The sequence below is a fragment of the Vigna unguiculata genome, chromosome 7 (assembly GCF_037176805.1).
Source record: "Vigna unguiculata cultivar grain cowpea cultivar isolate G323 ecotype 2 chromosome 7, ASM3717680v1, whole genome shotgun sequence".
NCBI classification, from domain to species: domain Eukaryota; kingdom Viridiplantae; phylum Streptophyta; class Magnoliopsida; order Fabales; family Fabaceae; genus Vigna; species Vigna unguiculata.
The window spans coordinates 42,119,536-42,136,609 of record NC_140798.1 but is presented as its reverse complement, the minus strand read 5'-3'; the positions used below and the strand labels follow the sequence as shown (position 1 = coordinate 42,136,609).

The 17,074-nt window shown below is 35.5% G+C and overlaps 4 protein-coding genes across 5 annotated transcripts; 2 read left to right on the top strand and 2 right to left on the bottom strand.

Moving 5' to 3' along the window:
- Positions 1-705: 705 nt before the first annotated feature.
- On the top strand, positions 706-5,078 carry LOC114190990 (protein NLP7-like). Of its 2 annotated transcripts, none has more exons than XM_028080098.2 (5): positions 706-1,118; positions 1,840-2,411; positions 2,514-2,561; positions 2,669-3,605; positions 3,820-5,078. In XM_028080098.2, exons 1-5 carry the CDS (start codon positions 857-859, stop codon positions 4,926-4,928), a joined length of 2,928 nt encoding a protein of 975 aa, XP_027935899.1. In that variant the 5' UTR covers positions 706-856; the 3' UTR covers positions 4,929-5,078. The 2 variants fall into 2 exon arrangements, with proteins under 2 accessions (XP_027935899.1, XP_027935900.1); XM_028080099.2 differs by having other exon boundaries at positions 979-1,118; positions 1,802-2,411.
- An 832-nt stretch (positions 5,079-5,910) lies between these two features.
- LOC114189501 (uncharacterized) lies at positions 5,911-11,068 on the top strand. The gene is made up of 10 exons (XM_028078079.2): positions 5,911-6,338; positions 7,308-7,394; positions 7,513-8,525; positions 8,723-8,811; positions 8,926-9,029; positions 9,131-9,230; positions 9,425-9,500; positions 9,608-9,722; positions 9,848-10,379; positions 10,461-11,068. The coding sequence occupies exons 1-10, from the start codon at positions 6,104-6,106 to the stop codon at positions 10,924-10,926; spliced, it is 2,817 nt and encodes a 938-aa protein (XP_027933880.1). The 5' UTR covers positions 5,911-6,103; the 3' UTR covers positions 10,927-11,068.
- A 916-nt stretch (positions 11,069-11,984) lies between these two features.
- On the bottom strand, positions 11,985-13,685 carry LOC114189863 (large ribosomal subunit protein eL36x-like). The gene is made up of 4 exons (XM_028078580.2): positions 13,528-13,685; positions 13,292-13,397; positions 12,347-12,546; positions 11,985-12,222 (listed from the first exon to the last, which is right to left on the bottom strand). The coding sequence occupies exons 1-4, from the start codon at positions 13,617-13,619 to the stop codon at positions 12,192-12,194; spliced, it is 429 nt and encodes a 142-aa protein (XP_027934381.1). The 5' UTR covers positions 13,620-13,685; the 3' UTR covers positions 11,985-12,191.
- Positions 13,686-14,732: 1,047 nt separating this feature from the next.
- Positions 14,733-17,074, bottom strand: LOC114190610 (ATP-binding protein). Its single transcript, XM_028079563.2, has 5 exons — positions 16,382-17,074; positions 15,958-16,034; positions 15,532-15,643; positions 15,322-15,438; positions 14,733-15,231 (listed from the first exon to the last, which is right to left on the bottom strand). Exons 1-5 carry the CDS (start codon positions 16,985-16,987, stop codon positions 14,890-14,892), a joined length of 1,254 nt encoding a protein of 417 aa, XP_027935364.1. The 5' UTR covers positions 16,988-17,074; the 3' UTR covers positions 14,733-14,889.

Here is a 17,074-nt window from a genome sequence, read left to right as displayed (position 1 = left end):
ATTTTCTTAAACAATTCCAATCGTTGTGTTTTTTTTGTGAATTAGCATAAATTAACTCAAATTGGCCTATTTTATTATTTGTTCACGTTTTTTTAAGAAGATATTTTACATAAGATATATATAGACTACGTTCACTTTATAATCACATATTATTGTTGAAACTGTATTTAGGAATTTAAAATCAAATAGGAAAGTGAAACCACGTGCTACTTCCTTCATCTTGTTTTATTTGATATTTTGAAAAAAGAAAAAAGGCTTTGCGTGATTTTTTATTAGATTCTCAATCTTTTATTGTAAACAGAGAAAAATCAATAAAAATGTAATTAATATGAAAGGAAAATGAATATACTGAATGTTGGAGAAACATTGCTGTAAGATTTAAAATATGAGTTATATTTTTGAATTATCATGTCAAAACTTAAATACAAAACAAAATGTGATGAGGAGACCAGTTAATAAATTTGCAAACAGTGAAAGTTACAATGCAAGCCAATGAAAAGAAAACATAATGAAAATTGTCAAGAACTACATTATTATTTTTTGTGTATGGGAACTTTGAAAATCTTCAAATGAATAAAAAGAGAAAAGACAGGGACAGGTGCAAGTGCCCTTCTTTTGGTAGTTGGTGCCACAACAAGAATTTTTTTCTCCCTTTAATTTCATTTTATTGAATAATTAATTGACACTTTGTCGCAACTTGCAAGTGGAAGGGAGTTGTAAAATTTTTCACATGGAATCACAGACTCTATGCATTCACCTGAAGTTTACCCATCATCATCTATTCTACGCTGCCCTTAAACTTCTCTTCACAAAGTTCCAATCTTCACCGCAAACTCTTTAGCACTCCGAGAAGAAAATGTCAGAATCTGAGGAAGAAAATACAGACTGTGTTCCAAGGTCAAAGCCAGCAGAGGAAGGTGGCTGCACCATGGACTTCGATCTGGACTTGGAAACTTCATGGCCTTTGGATCACATGGCCTTTGTCTCCAATCCCATGTCACCTTTTCTGTTCTCCTCCAACTCTGACCAGCCTTACTCTCCTCTGTGGGCTTTCTCTGATGGAGAAGACCCCAAGTTTCCAGCTTCTGCCTTCTCTGATTGCCACAAGATCTTCCCTTGTATGCTTTCAGATTGGCTTTCTTTGAACTTCAGTTTTGGGATTTGCATCCTTCTTTTTGTACTTGCTGATACCCTTTGGAATGTAACTTGAATAGATGCAGCTGAATTTGATTTTTTAGATTTGCAAATGTAATATGGGGTGGAATTAGTTTCTGTGGTGTGTGTTCTTTTGGTGTTAGTAGTTTCCTTTTGCCCATTTTTAGCTTGAAGTTTATGCGAATTGGAAAAAAAAGAAAAAAAAATTTTGAGAACAACCATTTTAATAGCCAATTACTGTAGTTGAAGCCCTTTTTGATTGCTGAGGAACTTGGTTATTAGGTACAGGTAATATATGGATGGAACTTATGGGATTGAAGTTGAATTTCTTTTATCACGTATTCTAAACGCAACAGCTGAAATTTCATGGCTTGACATGGTTGTACTCCTTTGAGTGTAGTTTGTTCAAGCAAGCTAATGTTTGCAGCCCAGAGTTTTGTCTGTAATGTGCTTCCCTTGGATTTTACCTTTGCCAATGTATGCTACATTTTTTATATGATTCTTGGAGTATTTATGAGGTTTGGAGGTTGTAGATATGTTGTGATGTTAAGTTCAGAGGTGTTATTACCACCATAACTGTTAATCTTTCATTGCCTACTACTCCTGTGTCCTTTGGTGCTAAACATGAATTTTCTTGTTTCTTCAGGGATCTGCAATTATTCTAACCGAAGCAACTGTTTTCAGGTGATTCAAATTCAATAGCTGAAAAGCCAGAGGAGAATGATGAGAGCAAGAAGCTTTTGCCACCACTTGCGCCTATGCCACTACCGGAAAATGTGGGCGGGTACTGTGTAATTAAGGAAAGGATGACACAAGCGCTTCGATACTTCAAAGAGTTGACTGAATTGAATGTTCTGGCTCAAGTTTGGGCACCTGTGCGGAATGGTAATAGGTATGTGCTTACAACTTCAGGACAACCATTTGTTCTTGATCCACACAGTAATGGTCTCCATCAGTATAGAACGGTCTCTCTGATGTACGTGTTCGCTGTGGATGGTGAGGATGATGGAAGTTTGGGACTCCCTGGTCGGGTTTTTCAGCAGAAATTACCAGAATGGACTCCCAATGTTCTGTATTATTCTAGTAAAGAGTATCCACGCCGAGATCATGCTCTACATTACAATGTTCGTGGATCTTTGGCTTTGCCCGTGTTTGAGCCGGCATTGCAGTCATGTGTTGGTGTACTGGAGTTGATAATGACCTCACAGAAGATTAACTATGCTCCCGAGGTTGATAAAATCTGCAAAGCCCTTGAGGTTGGGTTTCTTCTAACTTGGCTAATCATGCCCATAATTTGCTCATGTTTGACGAATATCATGCGGTGATTACATGTTTGATAAAAGTATGTTTCCTTGCAGACAGTAAATTTGAGGAGTTCGGAAATTTTGGACCATCCATACACTCAGGTGATTTAACCATCAGACATGATGCATCCCCATCTGTTATATTGCTGTTGTTCTTTATCTTAACCCTTTGTTCCCACAGATATAACTTGGCAATGCTTTTAAACCAGATATGTAATGAAGGCCGTCAGAATGCTTTATCAGAGATCTTGGAGATACTGACAGTGGTTTGTGAAAATCATAATTTACCTCTGGCGCAAACATGGATTCCCTGTAAGCATCGGAGTGTGTTGGCCCAAGGTGGTGGTGTGAAGAAAATTTGTTCTAGTTTTGATGGTAGCTGCATGGGGAAAGTTTGCATGTCTACAACTGACGTAGCATTCTATATTATAGATGCTCATTTATGGGGTTTCCGTGAGGCCTGTGTTGAGCATCACTTACAACAAAGTCAAGGGGTTGCTGGGAGGGCCTTTCTGTCCCACAGCATGTGCTTCTGTTCAAACATTACCCAGTTCTGCAAAACTGATTATCCCTTAGTTCATTATGCTCTCATGTTTGGATTAACAAGCTGTTTTGCAATATGTTTACGAAGCTCTCATACAGGAACTGATGATTATGTATTGGAGTTTTTTCTGCCTCCTAGGGTCACAGACTTTCACGAACAAAAGACTTTGTTGGCGTCCATATTGGCAACAATGAAACAGCATTTCCAGAGTCTTAAGATTGCTTCTGGTGTTGAACTTGAGGATGGTTCAATTGAAATTATTGAAGCAACAATTGAAAGAATTCACACGAGGCTTGAATCCATTCCAATTGCCCCATCTATTAGATCACCACATAGACCTGGTACTTCACCAAATATGGAGGAGGAAGTTCCACGTGATCCATCAGAGAAACACATATTGAAGTACTGCAATGGTATCAATCATGAAGCGAATCTCAGTGATAAAGCAGGTGGAAAAATTGATCATATGACTACTTTAGAGACTAAAACCTCAAAGAAACCCTTAGAGAGGAAGCGTGGCAAAACTGAGAAATCAATCAGTCTTGAAGTCTTGCAACGATATTTTGCTGGGAGTCTAAAAGATGCTGCAAAGAGCCTTGGTGGTATGTTCACACTCCTAATACATATAGATAAGAAATAGTTTTGATTTTTATCTTCACAATATACATCTAGCAGGAATCGTACATTATATTTATCTATGAATACAAATTTTTGCTCCACCACAATGAATTTTATCTCTACCTTTTATCTATAGAAGTAAAAGGAAGTGAGCATTGGCCAAACATGTTGTTCTAAGATATTTTTCTTGGTATACAGTTTGTCCAACCACAATGAAGCGCATATGTAGGCAGCATGGGATATCACGTTGGCCATCTCGAAAGATCAACAAGGTTAATCGTTCCCTGTCCAAGCTGAAGCGTGTTATTGAATCTGTGCAGGGTGCTGAAGGAGCATTTGGTTTGAATTCTCTCAGCACAAGTCCACTTCCCATTGCTGTTGGTTCCCTTCCTGAACCATCTACTCCAAACAAGTTCACTCAGCCAGTCTCAATGAGCATTAGACCATCAGAGCCTCAGATGAAAGTGAATGAATCCAAAGAATTAGAAACAAACAGAGAAGCAGGAATGGAAGATCAATTGGTAGGAAGAATACATAATCTTGAGAGAGTTACAAATGATAAAGGAGGTTCTGAGGTTGGGAAAGAACCAAAAAGGACTAGAACTGGAAGTGGCTCAAGTGAGGATAGCACAAACCCTACTTCTCACGGTTCATGGCATGACAGTCCCCCAAATGAAAGTTCACCTGTAAAAGATATATTCATTACTTCCAACCATGACCAATGTGCTGTGCTAAGGAGATCACCAGAATCAACACCGAACAAGCCCACTCCTTTCCCCGTGCCTGAATTTATGGCTGCAGAACTTCAAGAGCCATTTGGGGGGATGCTAATAGAGGATGCTGGTAGTTCTAAAGACTTAAGAAATTTGTGTCCTTCAGTAGCTGAGGCAATTTTGGAGGACCTTGTTCCTGAAGCTTGTGGGACTAATCCTCCAGCCCTAGATTTATCTCCCAAGCAAAGCATGGGTACTCCTAATAAAGCAGTGACACCTTTTGCAGCTACAAAAGAAATGAAGACTGTGACAATCAAGGCAACATACAGAGAAGATATCATAAGATTCCGGGTCTCATTAACATGTGGCATTGTGGAACTGAAAGAAGAAGTTGCTAAAAGATTGAAACTTGAGGTGGGTACATTTGATATCAAGTACCTTGATGATGATCATGAATGGGTTTTGATAGCCTGTGATGCAGACCTGCAGGAGTGCATGGATGTATCAAGATCATCAGGTAGCAACATAATTAGGGTTTTGGTGCATGATATAACGTCCAATCTTGGAAGCTCATGTGAGAGCTCGGGGGAGTGAGAAGGGTGTGTACATAGGTTTAATTATGTAGGTTCTTTTGTGGTGTTTAGGATGACAGGGAAACAAAATAGGTTTTGGTTATGATCTTCACAAATTGTAAGAAATTTGAGATAAGATAAAAGGAGTTGAATCTTTGTTGTTTCTAAGAAAGTAAGTTACCGATTCATCATGAGGAAAAACGAGGATTTTTTGGTGACGCATAATTTGGCCAGCATTTGAATAAATCATCAAGTTTATTGTGTATTTTTAAATTAAAATATATTTGTAGGTCATGTAAGTATAAACCCGTAGGTTATTTTATCCCTTTTAACAAGTTTTATAATTCTAAATCCTTGACATTTTTTAATTTCATGAAAACATTTTAAACAAAATTTAATGCTAATTAACTATTGATCAAATTTAGTCCATAATCATGAAAATGGTTTAAACAAAAGTTTATAAAACCAATACCAGCATGACAAACAAGGGTTGGGTGCACAATTGCATGGTGACATGTGGGCAAAAGGTAAAATCACTTTATGGGAAAGAACTTGGCAGAATCACTTCATATGCTGAAAAATGATTAGTATCATATTCCCAAAAGTGTAGCCATACAAAGCCTCTAAAGTTTTTCAAGAATAACATTATAATTATTTTTAAGAAAAATACATATTTTTCTCTCCCAATTGTAGGAGGATAAATTCCATTTCGGGTATAGACCTATAATCAAACCAACAATTTCCATAAAAAGAAATACTAAAATTAGAGTGTAATAATTTATTTAAAATTCATCAAATCTAATATTTGTAGAAGTATTATTGTCGATAAATGCAACAATATTTGAAATTGCATCTTACATTAAATTTATTTTTAACTTTTTAGAGTATAATAATTATACAGAAATTAGAATCTTCTAACTGTTTATGAATCTTAACGAAGTACTATTTTTATTAATGCACAGTTTTCATACTAACATAATGATACACGAAACTTAAACTCGTACAAAAAACAAATTTTACTACGCAAACCAACCTATAAATTAGATGCAATCGAAAAAAAGTTTGTTAGTGGATTCAGTGAGTGACTCTTGAGAGTGTGTGAATGTGAGTTTTAACTCTGATTCTTGATCTTGGTGTGTGTTTGGCTTGATAATCTTGGTGTGAGTGAGTGCAGTTCAGAGGTGATTGAATTCTTAGATGGCATCGATCACTACTCCAAATTCTCTTCAAATTCGATTAGCTTTCACTCCTTTCAATTCCACGAAAATAAACCCAATTCTTTTCCACACGCGCTTCACCAACGTCGATCATCGTCGTCGCGTTCGCCTTCTCTGCATTGCAAATCAAGGGAACGGGTCGTGTTCTGTTCCTATTCGGGCCGGGTCGGATAACCGTTCCGTTTCGGAGTTTAAGAAGAACGAATCATATGGAGGTGAGCGAAGTGTTTTAAATTCCAGATATATTATTCTCTCCTTTGGATTTAGGTCAAAGATTCTAAGAGAACGCTGTTGATTATAAAACTGATTGTCCCGTTTCTTATTTTTATTAATTAGCGAGTAGTTATTGGCCGTGGTAATTATTTAAATTTTGAAAAATTGTTGCGCTTGTTGATGTATGAAATGTTTGGTTGCGTTATAGCTCGTAGTGGGATTCGTTTTCCATTCATTTGTTTTTCTTTGTTTGCTTCTTGGATTTTAGTCAATGTTTGGATAAAGTTCTCAATGAACACTAATAATTAGGATAAATAAACAAAAAGGTTAAAGTGAATTGAGTTTGTCCTATAAGTTAAAATCGTCACTCAGAGAAGGTAAACAAGGGAGTTTTTTTAAACTAATTTATATATAAGTTTATTATTCTTTCTTATTTAATTTTTGGGTAAAGACATATTTTAGCATTAATGTTTGGGTAAATATTTCTTATTCCAAAAACTTTTAGTTTAGTTGATTTTATTTTCACATATTTGGTTTTTAGTAATTGTTACTTTTATTGTATTGATTAAGGTTAATATTGATTAATTTTGAAAGAATCATTAAGAATTTTAAATTTACAAATCAAAGATAAATTCGTTTGCCTATTAATTTTGTAATAAATATATGTGATCATTACTAAAGATCATTAAGCATTACCAGAGATGAAACAAAACTAACATAATTAAAGTTGTTGAACTAAAATAATAAAAATTATGTCAATAGTTTATATACTAAACTGTCTATTCATCCTTGATTCTTTTAGCCATGCTTGATGAAATATGTGTCCAAATAAAGCCTCTGTGTTGATATGTTACAGATAGTCTGTGAGGTTGCTGGTTTCACATGCAATTTTAGAGAGTTACCGGAAAAGATATTAACATTTTTTTTGTTGCTGTTAGTAATTCTCACTGCTTGAAGTAGTTTGTTTTCAGGAGTTGTGGGAGTGGGTGTGGCTGGAATCTTTCTTCTTTCAGGGATTGCTTTTGCTGCCCTCCTTGTAAGCAGGCGAAACGGTGCCAGTAAGTAAACTTTTTTTGCTTCTGCTTTTGCCATGCATGAACCATCAACTCGTCTTGGGGGGAAAGTTATCTGCTTTGAGTGAAGCAATTTAACTTATGCATGCTTGACTACGTGCAGGACAAGTGAAGCCCCTGACTACATATCAGGTAGTGCTTTTATCTTCTGATGATTGTAATGACAAAACAGAACATGTAAACGCTGACAACACGGTGGAGCAAGGAGATATTAATGTAGAAGGTCAGATAGATATATCCCGGAGTTGTTCATCTCCTGAGTCTGATAAGATTCCCAGTTGCCATAGAATTGTTAATGATTCTGACATAGAGTCCCAGTTGGTTCATGACGACAATGCTGATGCCATCGTATACATATCCGTTCAAGAAGAATTACAGCATGGGTCAGTTGTTGATGATGGGTATGTTGTTCCCAGGGAGAGTACAGTGGCACTTAATGATCCTGAATCTGAAACTCCTATTGATTCTTTGGATATGTATAGATTTAAAGATTTTGATAGCAGCTGTGCTTCAGATACAGATAACTCTACTACTAAGCTTAAGGAGAACCCATCCTTCATTGAACCAAGAAACATGTCCAACATTGATGATGAGCCCCTACCTGTTATATGTGAGCAGCAGGATGAAATTATCGGTTCAAGTGGCAATAGAAGTTCTGCTATTTTTAATACTTTATGTATTTTAGCTGATGATGAAAGTGTACTTGTCAATATTGATGTCAATACTCAGTCAAATAAGACAACTTCAGATCCTGAGGTTTTTCTTGAAGAGGACGATCCATCAGTTTCAACTAAAGGAAATCTTGATCTGAACAACATGCCGCAGGTCTCAGACAAATCATCCTTTGAGGAGCAGAACTTTTCACAAAATGACCTGTTGACAAAATCATTTGTCTCATCAACTAATACATTTGTAGATGGACTGGTCAAAAATGATGATAATGAAGTTAATAAATGTAGATCTGAATCTTCAAATGGAGCCTTTTACTCTGCTCCTGGTATTCCTGCTCCATCAGTAGTTTCTCCAGCTGTACAGGTGTTTCCTGGAAAGCTTTTAGTTCCTGCAGTTGTCGACCAAGGTCAGGGACAAGCATTAGCTGCTTTGCAAGCTCTGAAGGTATGTCTTTGTTCTTATTTGCAGTTTTAAACGGATAGTAGGTCAGACGTTATTTTTAAGGACTACGTATTTAAGAACTTGCGAAAGAAGGACTTGATAGATTTTTCATAAACACATTTTAGATGTAGTTTGGATTTTGTTACAGCAAAGTATTCCAATTGTTCTGATCATTAATGAAAAGTTTTCTGCATAATCAGGTGATTGAGACTGATATTGAACCCAGTGATTTATGCACACGCCGTGAGTATGCTCGATGGTTAGTGTCTGCTACCAGTGCTCTGTCAAGGTAGTTATTTATTTCTTCTTTCAATCACTGTTATGTGAAATAATAATTACAAACAAGCTATTTGTATTATTGTAATATGTGGCTGTATGTGTGCCCTTCTAATTATTTTTTCAGGAATACAATCTCAAAGGTATTTCCTGCCATGTACATAGAAAATGTTACTGAGCTTGCATTTGATGATATCACCCCTGAGGACCCAGATTTTTCTTCCATTCAAGGTCAGAGTAGGATATTTGAATGTCGTGTTTTAATACAACAGCTGGTCAGTATGTATGACTTTTTCCTAGCTTATCACGTCTAAAGAATATGGACACTTCAGGCTTGGCAGAAGCTGGACTTATTGAAAGCAGGCTTTCAAGATGTAATAGACAGTTGGATACAGATGAACACAATGGCCCATTTTACTTCTCTCCTGAAAGGTATGCTTTACTAAAATTGGTATTTGATATCTATTTTGTGGTTACCTTCATTCTACTGGGGCAACATAGTTAATATTCATCATTGGAGTTCACAATTATTCACAATTTTACACGGTTTCCTTTTTTCTTTTAAACTTTGTATAGCATTGGCTGTGATTGTGATTCCCCTTCTCTCCTATATGCATTTCTCGCAGCCCTTTATCACGTCAAGATCTTGTTAGTTGGAAGATGGTCCTAGAGAAAAGACAGCTTCCAGAAGCAGATGGAAAGGTTTCTTGACGTTGTTCTGTTGTGCTTATGTTATTTTTGTTTTTCTAGTTGCAGTTGGACTGCAAACTAATCAATTGTTTGCTTCAAATATGATCTGGCATGGGCAGATGCTGTACCAGCTTTCTGGTTTTATAGATGCTGATAAGATACATTCCGATGCATTCCCTGCACTTGTTGCAGATGTATCTGCTGGGGAGCATGGAATAATAGCTCTTGCATTTGGTAAGTCATATTCTCTTTTGAAGTATTTGAAAAAATTCCGTTTGTCTTACATGTCTTATTTGCATTTGATTTTAAATTTTTCTTCTTTTTTTATTTGGTGTGTGTGTGTGTGTGGTGGTGGTTAGGTAATACACGATTGTTCCAGCCACATAAACCTGTGACAAAGGCCCAAGCAGCTGTAGCTCTTGCTACCGGAGACGCTTTTGACAGAGTTAACGGAGAGCTTGCACGTGTTGACGCAGAATCTTTGGCCGATAACGCTGTTGCTTCACATAGTGTTTTAGTAGCTCAAGTTGAGAAGGATATCATTGCAAGTTTTGAACAGAAGCTTTCCATAGAGAGGGAAAAGATCAATGTTGTTGAAAAAATGGCCAAAGAGGCAACATGCGAGTTGGAAAGGTTAAGGGCCAAGAGAGAAGAAGATAGAATTTCCTTGATAAAAGAACGAGCTGCTATTGAATCAGAAAGGGTTGTTTTTTCTAGGTTAAGGCATGAGACGGAAGATCATCTACAAAACCTTATGAGTGAGAAGGATGAAATAGCTCATGAAAAAGAGAGGATTAGTAAGCTTCGGGAGGTGGCAGAAAATGAAGAGAAAGAAATTAAGCGAGTGCAGTATGAGCTAGAGGTTGAACGGAAAGCTTTGTCAATGGCCAGGTAAAATTATGAAAACTCATGAAGCAACTAAATTGCTTTGATCATCTTTAAGTCGTGTCATATAATTGTGTTCGGTTTCAGGGCATGGGCAGAGGATGAGGCAAAACGAGTAAATGCATATGCAGTGGGGTTGGAGAAGGCTAGAGATGGTTGGGAGAGGAATGGAATAAAAGCAGTGGATGATGACTTCCTTGAGGACTCTATTGGAGTTACAGTGGTGAATCCTGAGCAGCAGTTATCTGTTCAAGATACGGTTGACCGGGGTCAAAACTTACTGGACACGCTAAAGAAAATGGCAGCGGATGTGGGAGGAAGAGCTCGAGATATGATTGACGAGATTATCCTAATAATTTCTCAATTTATATCAAGATTGAAAGAATGGACAAGGAAATCTGGAAAACAAGCTCAAGAATTGAGACAAACTGTCATCGCAAAGGCAGGGAATTCAGCTCATGAATTTGGTTTTACTATAAAAAATGGGGCAAAGCGAGTTGCAGGTGATTGTATAGAAGGAGTTGAGAAGCTCACTCAAAAGTTCAGGACTTGATGCCAATCATGTCATCTTTGTATAAATGAAATTAATAAGAATTTTGATGGAGTGAGTAACCACTTGTAATTCAACATGTTATTTTCGTCACTCTCCTGTTTTAAAGAAATAAACCAGGGAACAAGATTTTGCCTTCTTTTCAGCGTCCGTTCAAGTATTCAATTATCAGCGTAGTTCACGATACACGTTCGAGAATCTAGGTTTCAATTATAAAATAATTAAAATAAAATAAATAAATAAACTGCAAGCATTAACCAGCCTCCCCCTTTTAAAAATTATTGTTCTCAATCCTAAACATTATTAAAGCTCGTTACTCCTTAACATGACAAATGGAAATGGTAACTAAATACATTTTTAATACTATATTTATAAATATAGCAATGTTAGAATCGCGTAGCAAAATATTTTATTGGACAAAAACAAAGAAAAGGTGAATTGAATTATTAATATAAATTGTGTTTTAAAAAAATTTCCTTTAAATATGAAAGTTAAATTAAAATGTTTTTCTTTATGGATAAATCTCATTTTGTAAAGAGCGTCAAATGATTTATATCATAAAATAAGCTTTTTTAAGTAAATCTTGATTTATTAAATGCATTAAAGAATCGGTACATTACGTACTAGGCTTTTAATAACTGAGGATTTGAAGCTTCTCCATGGCTTTATAGCAATGTAGACAAACAATAAATTCTAACATAAATTTACCTATTCTTCATTTATAATTGGTTCAAGCTATTACGTAAATCTTATTTTATTAAATGCGCAAAAATATTGGTTTAAGCTGTTACTATACCACGCCGATAACTTCTTAACCCAAGATTTTCAAGGCAGGAAGAACAAATCTTATCGACGGCTCTACTTAAACATTTAAATTTTAGTTGACAATTAAATTCTATCAAATTGCAGTCCTATCTCTACTACATTCTATAAACGAGGAACTTCGAAATAACAGTTATCGTATTAAAAGGAGACTATTTCTTGCCAGGGAACAATAAAAAATTACCTATGCAGCATGCAATATAACCCTCGGAGTAAACATAAATAACAAAAGATCAGACTGCTCAAACAGAAAATAGACCAATAGTAATTTTGCCCACAGATCATGTCCCATTTAAAAAAACACATTTCTAAGAGTAAGATCATGAAGTAACATAATTAAAACAAAGCAAAATTAAGACACCTTAAACGTCAATACACAAAAATCCATCTAGTGAAACTAAAACAAAGGATTCCACTGTCCTCGAAACAAAAATCAAAGGCATGATTTATTTCTTCTTGTCTCCAGCTCCACCAGCCCTGCACACAAGAAAATAGCATAAGCATTTAGATAAGGACTACCGAGAAAAGCCAATAAGATTGATAAATAGTATAATAGGATTAATGTATGCATAATATATATCATAAAAAAACATAGAATAACCTCATTTTTCGGAGAACGTTGGACATCTCCTCACGCTTCTTCTTGGCACGTTTGTGAGTTCCAAGCTTTCTCTTGGCAACCTTAAGTGCCCTCTTATCCTTCCCAACCTTAAGCAACTCAGTTATACGCTTTTCATATGGAGCAAAACCAGCAACCTCTCTTATGAGATTCCTCACAAAGTGCACCCTTTTGCTTGTTTTCTGTGTTTAATTATACATTTACAGAACCCCAAAGATAATAAGCAAACCAAGAATAGGAAGTAAACTAATGGATGAATTATCCATCGAGGTTATCCTCTTATACCCATACATCCGTCAAACAGCACAACATAAAACAGTAAAAAAAGATCTATCACATGATACACTTTAAACATATCAACATTAATTTGGTCCTTGTGTCTATAGATTGCACAGCATAATTAGTCAAATATACAAACAATAAATGCAGTTTATCAAGGTGTGGAAGTATGATTAAAAGTATTAGGTTATCGGTCTCCAAAGGTAGAGGTCAGATTGCTTAAAAATTGACACAAATAAGGGTTCTAAGTCTGAGTGCTCCCTACTAACAAAAAACACATGTAAAGAGCTGAAAGTAACCAAATTATCAATTAATTTTCTCTACCGTACAGATTATTAGTTGCGGCAGAAAAATCATGTTTTTCGTAATACAAGAAACTGCTGCACAATCTGAAACCATATAAATACAATAGAAGAGGCAGAAAAATTAAAAACACAAAAAGCTTTTAATTATGCAGAAAAACAAAAATGACAAACTGAAAAACAACTGTTATACAATATCAATTAGACAGACAACTACCTATGCTAAATATATAGTGACTGCTTTGAATAATAAATTGATCTAAATAAAAGCATCTCAATTTAACAAGGTGCAACTAATAAGTCTAAAACAGTGAACAACAATTGAAAAACCAATGATAAAACTTACCCCCTTGCGATCTGAGGGGCGTGCAGGCAATTCCTTCTTGGTGACGATGTGACCCTTGTTCAGTCCAACGAAAAGGCCCGTACTGGGCGGTTTGGGAGCCATATCTCTGTCAGAAAGCAAACACGAATCAAAATCGTTAATGGACGGTGTAATGATAAACTAATGCGAAAGAATGAAAAGGAAACGAAAGTTTGAGTTAAGAAAAATATGAGAGACCAAAAGCCAGAAGCCATTACCTGGCGCTGATTGACGGAGAAACCCTAACACCAGAAAGTGCAGTGAAAGAGAGTGAAGAGGATCTAGGGTTTTTGAAGGAGTTGCTATGCATTTTATCATAGAGACTCAAGTCAAGTCGGGGCGTGGATCCACCTTCAAGTTAATAACTGGGTCGGCCCATATTGGAAAAAAAATAGACTAATTCTACTTGTAGACCCTGTTTTTCTCAATGTACCCCCTTTATAATTTTTCATGGTATGATTTTTTTTTTTAAATTGAATTGAATACTTTAGTGACATTTTGAATAAGTTAGTTAATAAGGAAAATGATGGTTAGATGGGTTATTAAATTTAATGAAAAAAAAGCTATTCTAGTTTGTTATTAAAATTAATTAATTTTCTTGCAATTAAAAGTTTTTGCGCTGTGCTATATTATGTATTTCTTAATTTAACAAATTTAACATTTGATCTAAAAAAAAAAATTAAGTGGCCCTTATTAAATAAAATAATTGGCTAAACTTATTCAAGAACACATTTAGAGAGAACAAATATGGAAATCATAAATTAAAATCAGCTAACTTCTCTGCATTCTTTATTTTCACTTTGTTCATGAATTAATTTTAATTTATGGAAGCTTATTTACTTTTTATCTTCTTTTCAATTGAAATGCTTTTGAAGATGTTTTTTTCAAAGCACGCGTTAAGTATTGTCTTGTTAAGTTATTGTAATATTTTATGAATGATCACATTGATAATCTACAATGACATTTTACTAATATGAAAAACAAAAATCGTTTAACCAACATTTTGAATGAGGAACCGTATTCAACAAGGTTAGGTATTAGGGTTAATAATCTAATGTCCCACCAGATCTAAAGCATAAGGTTAAATGGGAAATTTTCAAATATTTAACCTAAATTTTGATATAAAAACCTATTATCTAATGTGATTATTGGATGCACTTTATATTTTCTTTTAATATTTGTAATTTTTCATCCTATTACCGCTAATCAAGTTTGATAAATTTTATATAATTTAATTTATAATTGCTGTGAATTACAATTATAAATATTTTCACACCGTGAACTAAAACAATGATTATAAAATGTAAGAAGACAGTATTGTTTTTCTTAAACAACAAATACTTGTGTGTTTAAAACAATTTTTCTCTAATCCACAAGATGCTTTTATTTTGAAATTTGTATAGCAGAACTTTAGATATGTCAGTTCTGAAAGTTTTAGTGCTTGTGCTTGTTATGTCCAAACAGCAACAATAAAGTATACCACATTTACATCAATAAGGGTGAATTGTTACGGGAAAATGAAGTTTAAGATGAATCAACGCACTGTTTTAGAAAATTATGTAAGTATACATATAAGTTAATTAAATCATGGCTTGCATTTCTGGTAGCATCCTTTTGGCATTTCCAAGTCTAGTGTTTGGTACATTGCCAGAGGTCAATTTGAAAACTTGCCATGGCCAACATATGCGTCTCACTTTATGAATATTGCTTTCACATTTCTCTGTTTCTTCTAGTTGTCTGGTTAGTTCTTCAACTCTCCCACGAAGTTCAACTGTTCTAGCATCAGCCAGTTTCAAAGACCTTTCTGCTGCTTCTTGTGCAGCTATTGCAGTCATTGCAAGTTCCTCTTTCAGTCTTACTTTTCCATTGGATATCTCCAAAGCAGTCTTTGTTTTATGCAATTCTTGTTTCAAAACAGCCACCTGGTGAAACAATGACATTCTTAAAAGACAAGTAATTATAAACTAATTTAGCATCCAATCACTCTACAACATTTTCCAATGAATCTTTACCATTTTGTCACGCTCTTCAATCTCTACCTTTCCAGCTTCAACTTCCAACTCACAAGCTTCCTTCCATCTACCAACTTCTTCTTCTGCTGCTTTCATTTCCCTCAAAAACTCCTCTACCTTTTGACAAGTTAGACAGAAACCAAGGTAAGTAAGAAAAATAGGTGTTGTTAGGGAAAAGTTATTTCATGTGTTGATGAAGCAGGTGATTACATTCTGAGCCAAGATTCTCTCTCTATCTTCTAACTCCTTAATGTAGAGTTTGTTTTCTACAATTTCTTTGGTTTGTTTTTCTGTGAGACACTGGAGGCGCTCTGTGTCTGACCTGGCATGAGGTTCATGATAAATAATCCAAAACCAGAATATGAACTCCAATACATACTTATAAATTATTATAAGTTGCAGCAGCAGCAAGCCACAAACAAAAATAACCTCAAATAGCTTAATCGATATATAAGCCAAGAGGGAGAAAATTACTCCTTTTTTTTATGAAGCACAGCCAAAAAAAATTAGGAGGCATCAATGAAAAGGCTTTTAATTTCACTAATATTTTCTTGCAAATCATGCAGCACCAGCAGAAACTCCTTATCACTATGACAAAAGAGTATGAATTCAATATAATATCAGATGGCAAAGTACCTAGACTCTTCCAAAGATCTCCTCAATTGAGTGATTTCAAAACGTAGATTCTTCATCATCCTTTCCACAGTTGAAGCCTTGGAAAATGACCATAAAATTCAGAACAGGCTACAACTGTCATCTATAACAAATGTCACCCATTTTTTTTCACACAACACATAAATATGTGAGAAAAATAAATAAATTTATGATACTGATAACATGAGATAGAAAAAAAAGAGTGACCAGCCAATTTGTAGCAGAAAAAAATATGCAAATCTTGACCCTATTACATATCACCGGTTTGTAACAGTACAGTGTCTAGTGTAACTATCTTTAAGAAAGAATATAGTTCCATCTTCTCACCCTTTTGTTAAACATCAACTATGCAAGAAAGAATTGATTGTTCCAGATACTAAGAATTAAAAGGGTAATAAGACCTTACCACACTAACAACTTCCTCTTCACACTCACTGCTATCTGATTTAGCCCCAGAACTCTCTGTTGATTGTTCAGTGTTTCCACTCCCCATCATGAACCAACCAAACTGCAAAAGGGGCATCTTTTTATGGTCATGCCCCTTTATTCTCTTCTCCAATGCTTCTTTCTCCAACAGGGCAATCCTAAGCAAGTTATTCACATCCCTATTCTCCTCAGTCAAACTTATCAAACTGCTCTCCAATTCCTTCTTCTCCTTCCTCCTCGCCTCCTTCCACCTATCCACCCTTTTCTCCACCTCAACAGCAAGCCCTGAGATCAACCTCGACTCTTCCAACAACATCATTGGTTCCACACCAGAACAGTCCCTCTTACCATCTTCCTCTGAAGCTTCGTTCTTTTCTCCCTCTAACCCCTCTATGACTCTAGACAAGCTATACTTCGTTGAAGTGAGAGACTCCAAAACCTTAAACATCACCCCATTTCCCTCTTTCCTCTCAACCCTTTCTTTGAAAAAATCCAGTTCTTTTCCCTCCAACCCATCTTTTTCTTTTTCTTTCAGAACCTCTTCGGAGTAAGGGACCCTGTCGGAATGATGAGAGAGTTGTTCCATGCTGCATATAATAGTGAATGCTTGAGGATCTTCATGAAGACAGAAGCAAAATAGAGTTAGAGGAGGTGAAGAAATAATAGTTTCAAA

Excerpts from the sequence above, each read along its gene's own strand:
- LOC114190990 (XM_028080098.2), top strand. The coding sequence starts at position 857 with ATGTCAGAATCTGAGGAAGAAAATACAGACTGTGTTCCAAGGTCAAAG. Across the intron at positions 1,119-1,839 it reads TTGCCACAAGATCTTCCCTT|GTGATTCAAATTCAATAGCT; the intron begins GTATGCTTTCAG and ends AACTGTTTTCAG. Across the intron at positions 3,606-3,819 it reads TGCTGCAAAGAGCCTTGGTG|TTTGTCCAACCACAATGAAG; the intron begins GTATGTTCACAC and ends CTTGGTATACAG.
- LOC114189501 (XM_028078079.2), top strand. The coding sequence starts at position 6,104 with ATGGCATCGATCACTACTCCAAATTCTCTTCAAATTCGATTAGCTTTC. Across the intron at positions 9,723-9,847 it reads AATAATAGCTCTTGCATTTG|GTAATACACGATTGTTCCAG; the intron begins GTAAGTCATATT and ends GGTGGTGGTTAG. Across the intron at positions 10,380-10,460 it reads AAAGCTTTGTCAATGGCCAG|GGCATGGGCAGAGGATGAGG; the intron begins GTAAAATTATGA and ends GTTCGGTTTCAG.
- LOC114189863 (XM_028078580.2), bottom strand. The coding sequence starts at position 13,619 with ATGCATAGCAACTCCTTCAAAAACCCTAGATCCTCTTCACTCTCTTTC. Across the intron at positions 12,547-13,291 it reads GCCCCTCAGATCGCAAGGGG|AAAACAAGCAAAAGGGTGCA; the intron begins GTAAGTTTTATC and ends AATTAAACACAG. Across the intron at positions 12,223-12,346 it reads AACGTTCTCCGAAAAATGAG|GGCTGGTGGAGCTGGAGACA; the intron begins GTTATTCTATGT and ends TCTTGTGTGCAG.
- LOC114190610 (XM_028079563.2), bottom strand. The coding sequence starts at position 16,987 with ATGGAACAACTCTCTCATCATTCCGACAGGGTCCCTTACTCCGAAGAG. Across the intron at positions 16,035-16,381 it reads AAGAGGAAGTTGTTAGTGTG|GCTTCAACTGTGGAAAGGAT; the intron begins GTAAGGTCTTAT and ends TCATTTTCCAAG. Across the intron at positions 15,644-15,957 it reads AGATCTTTGGAAGAGTCTAG|GTCAGACACAGAGCGCCTCC; the intron begins GTACTTTGCCAT and ends ACCTCATGCCAG.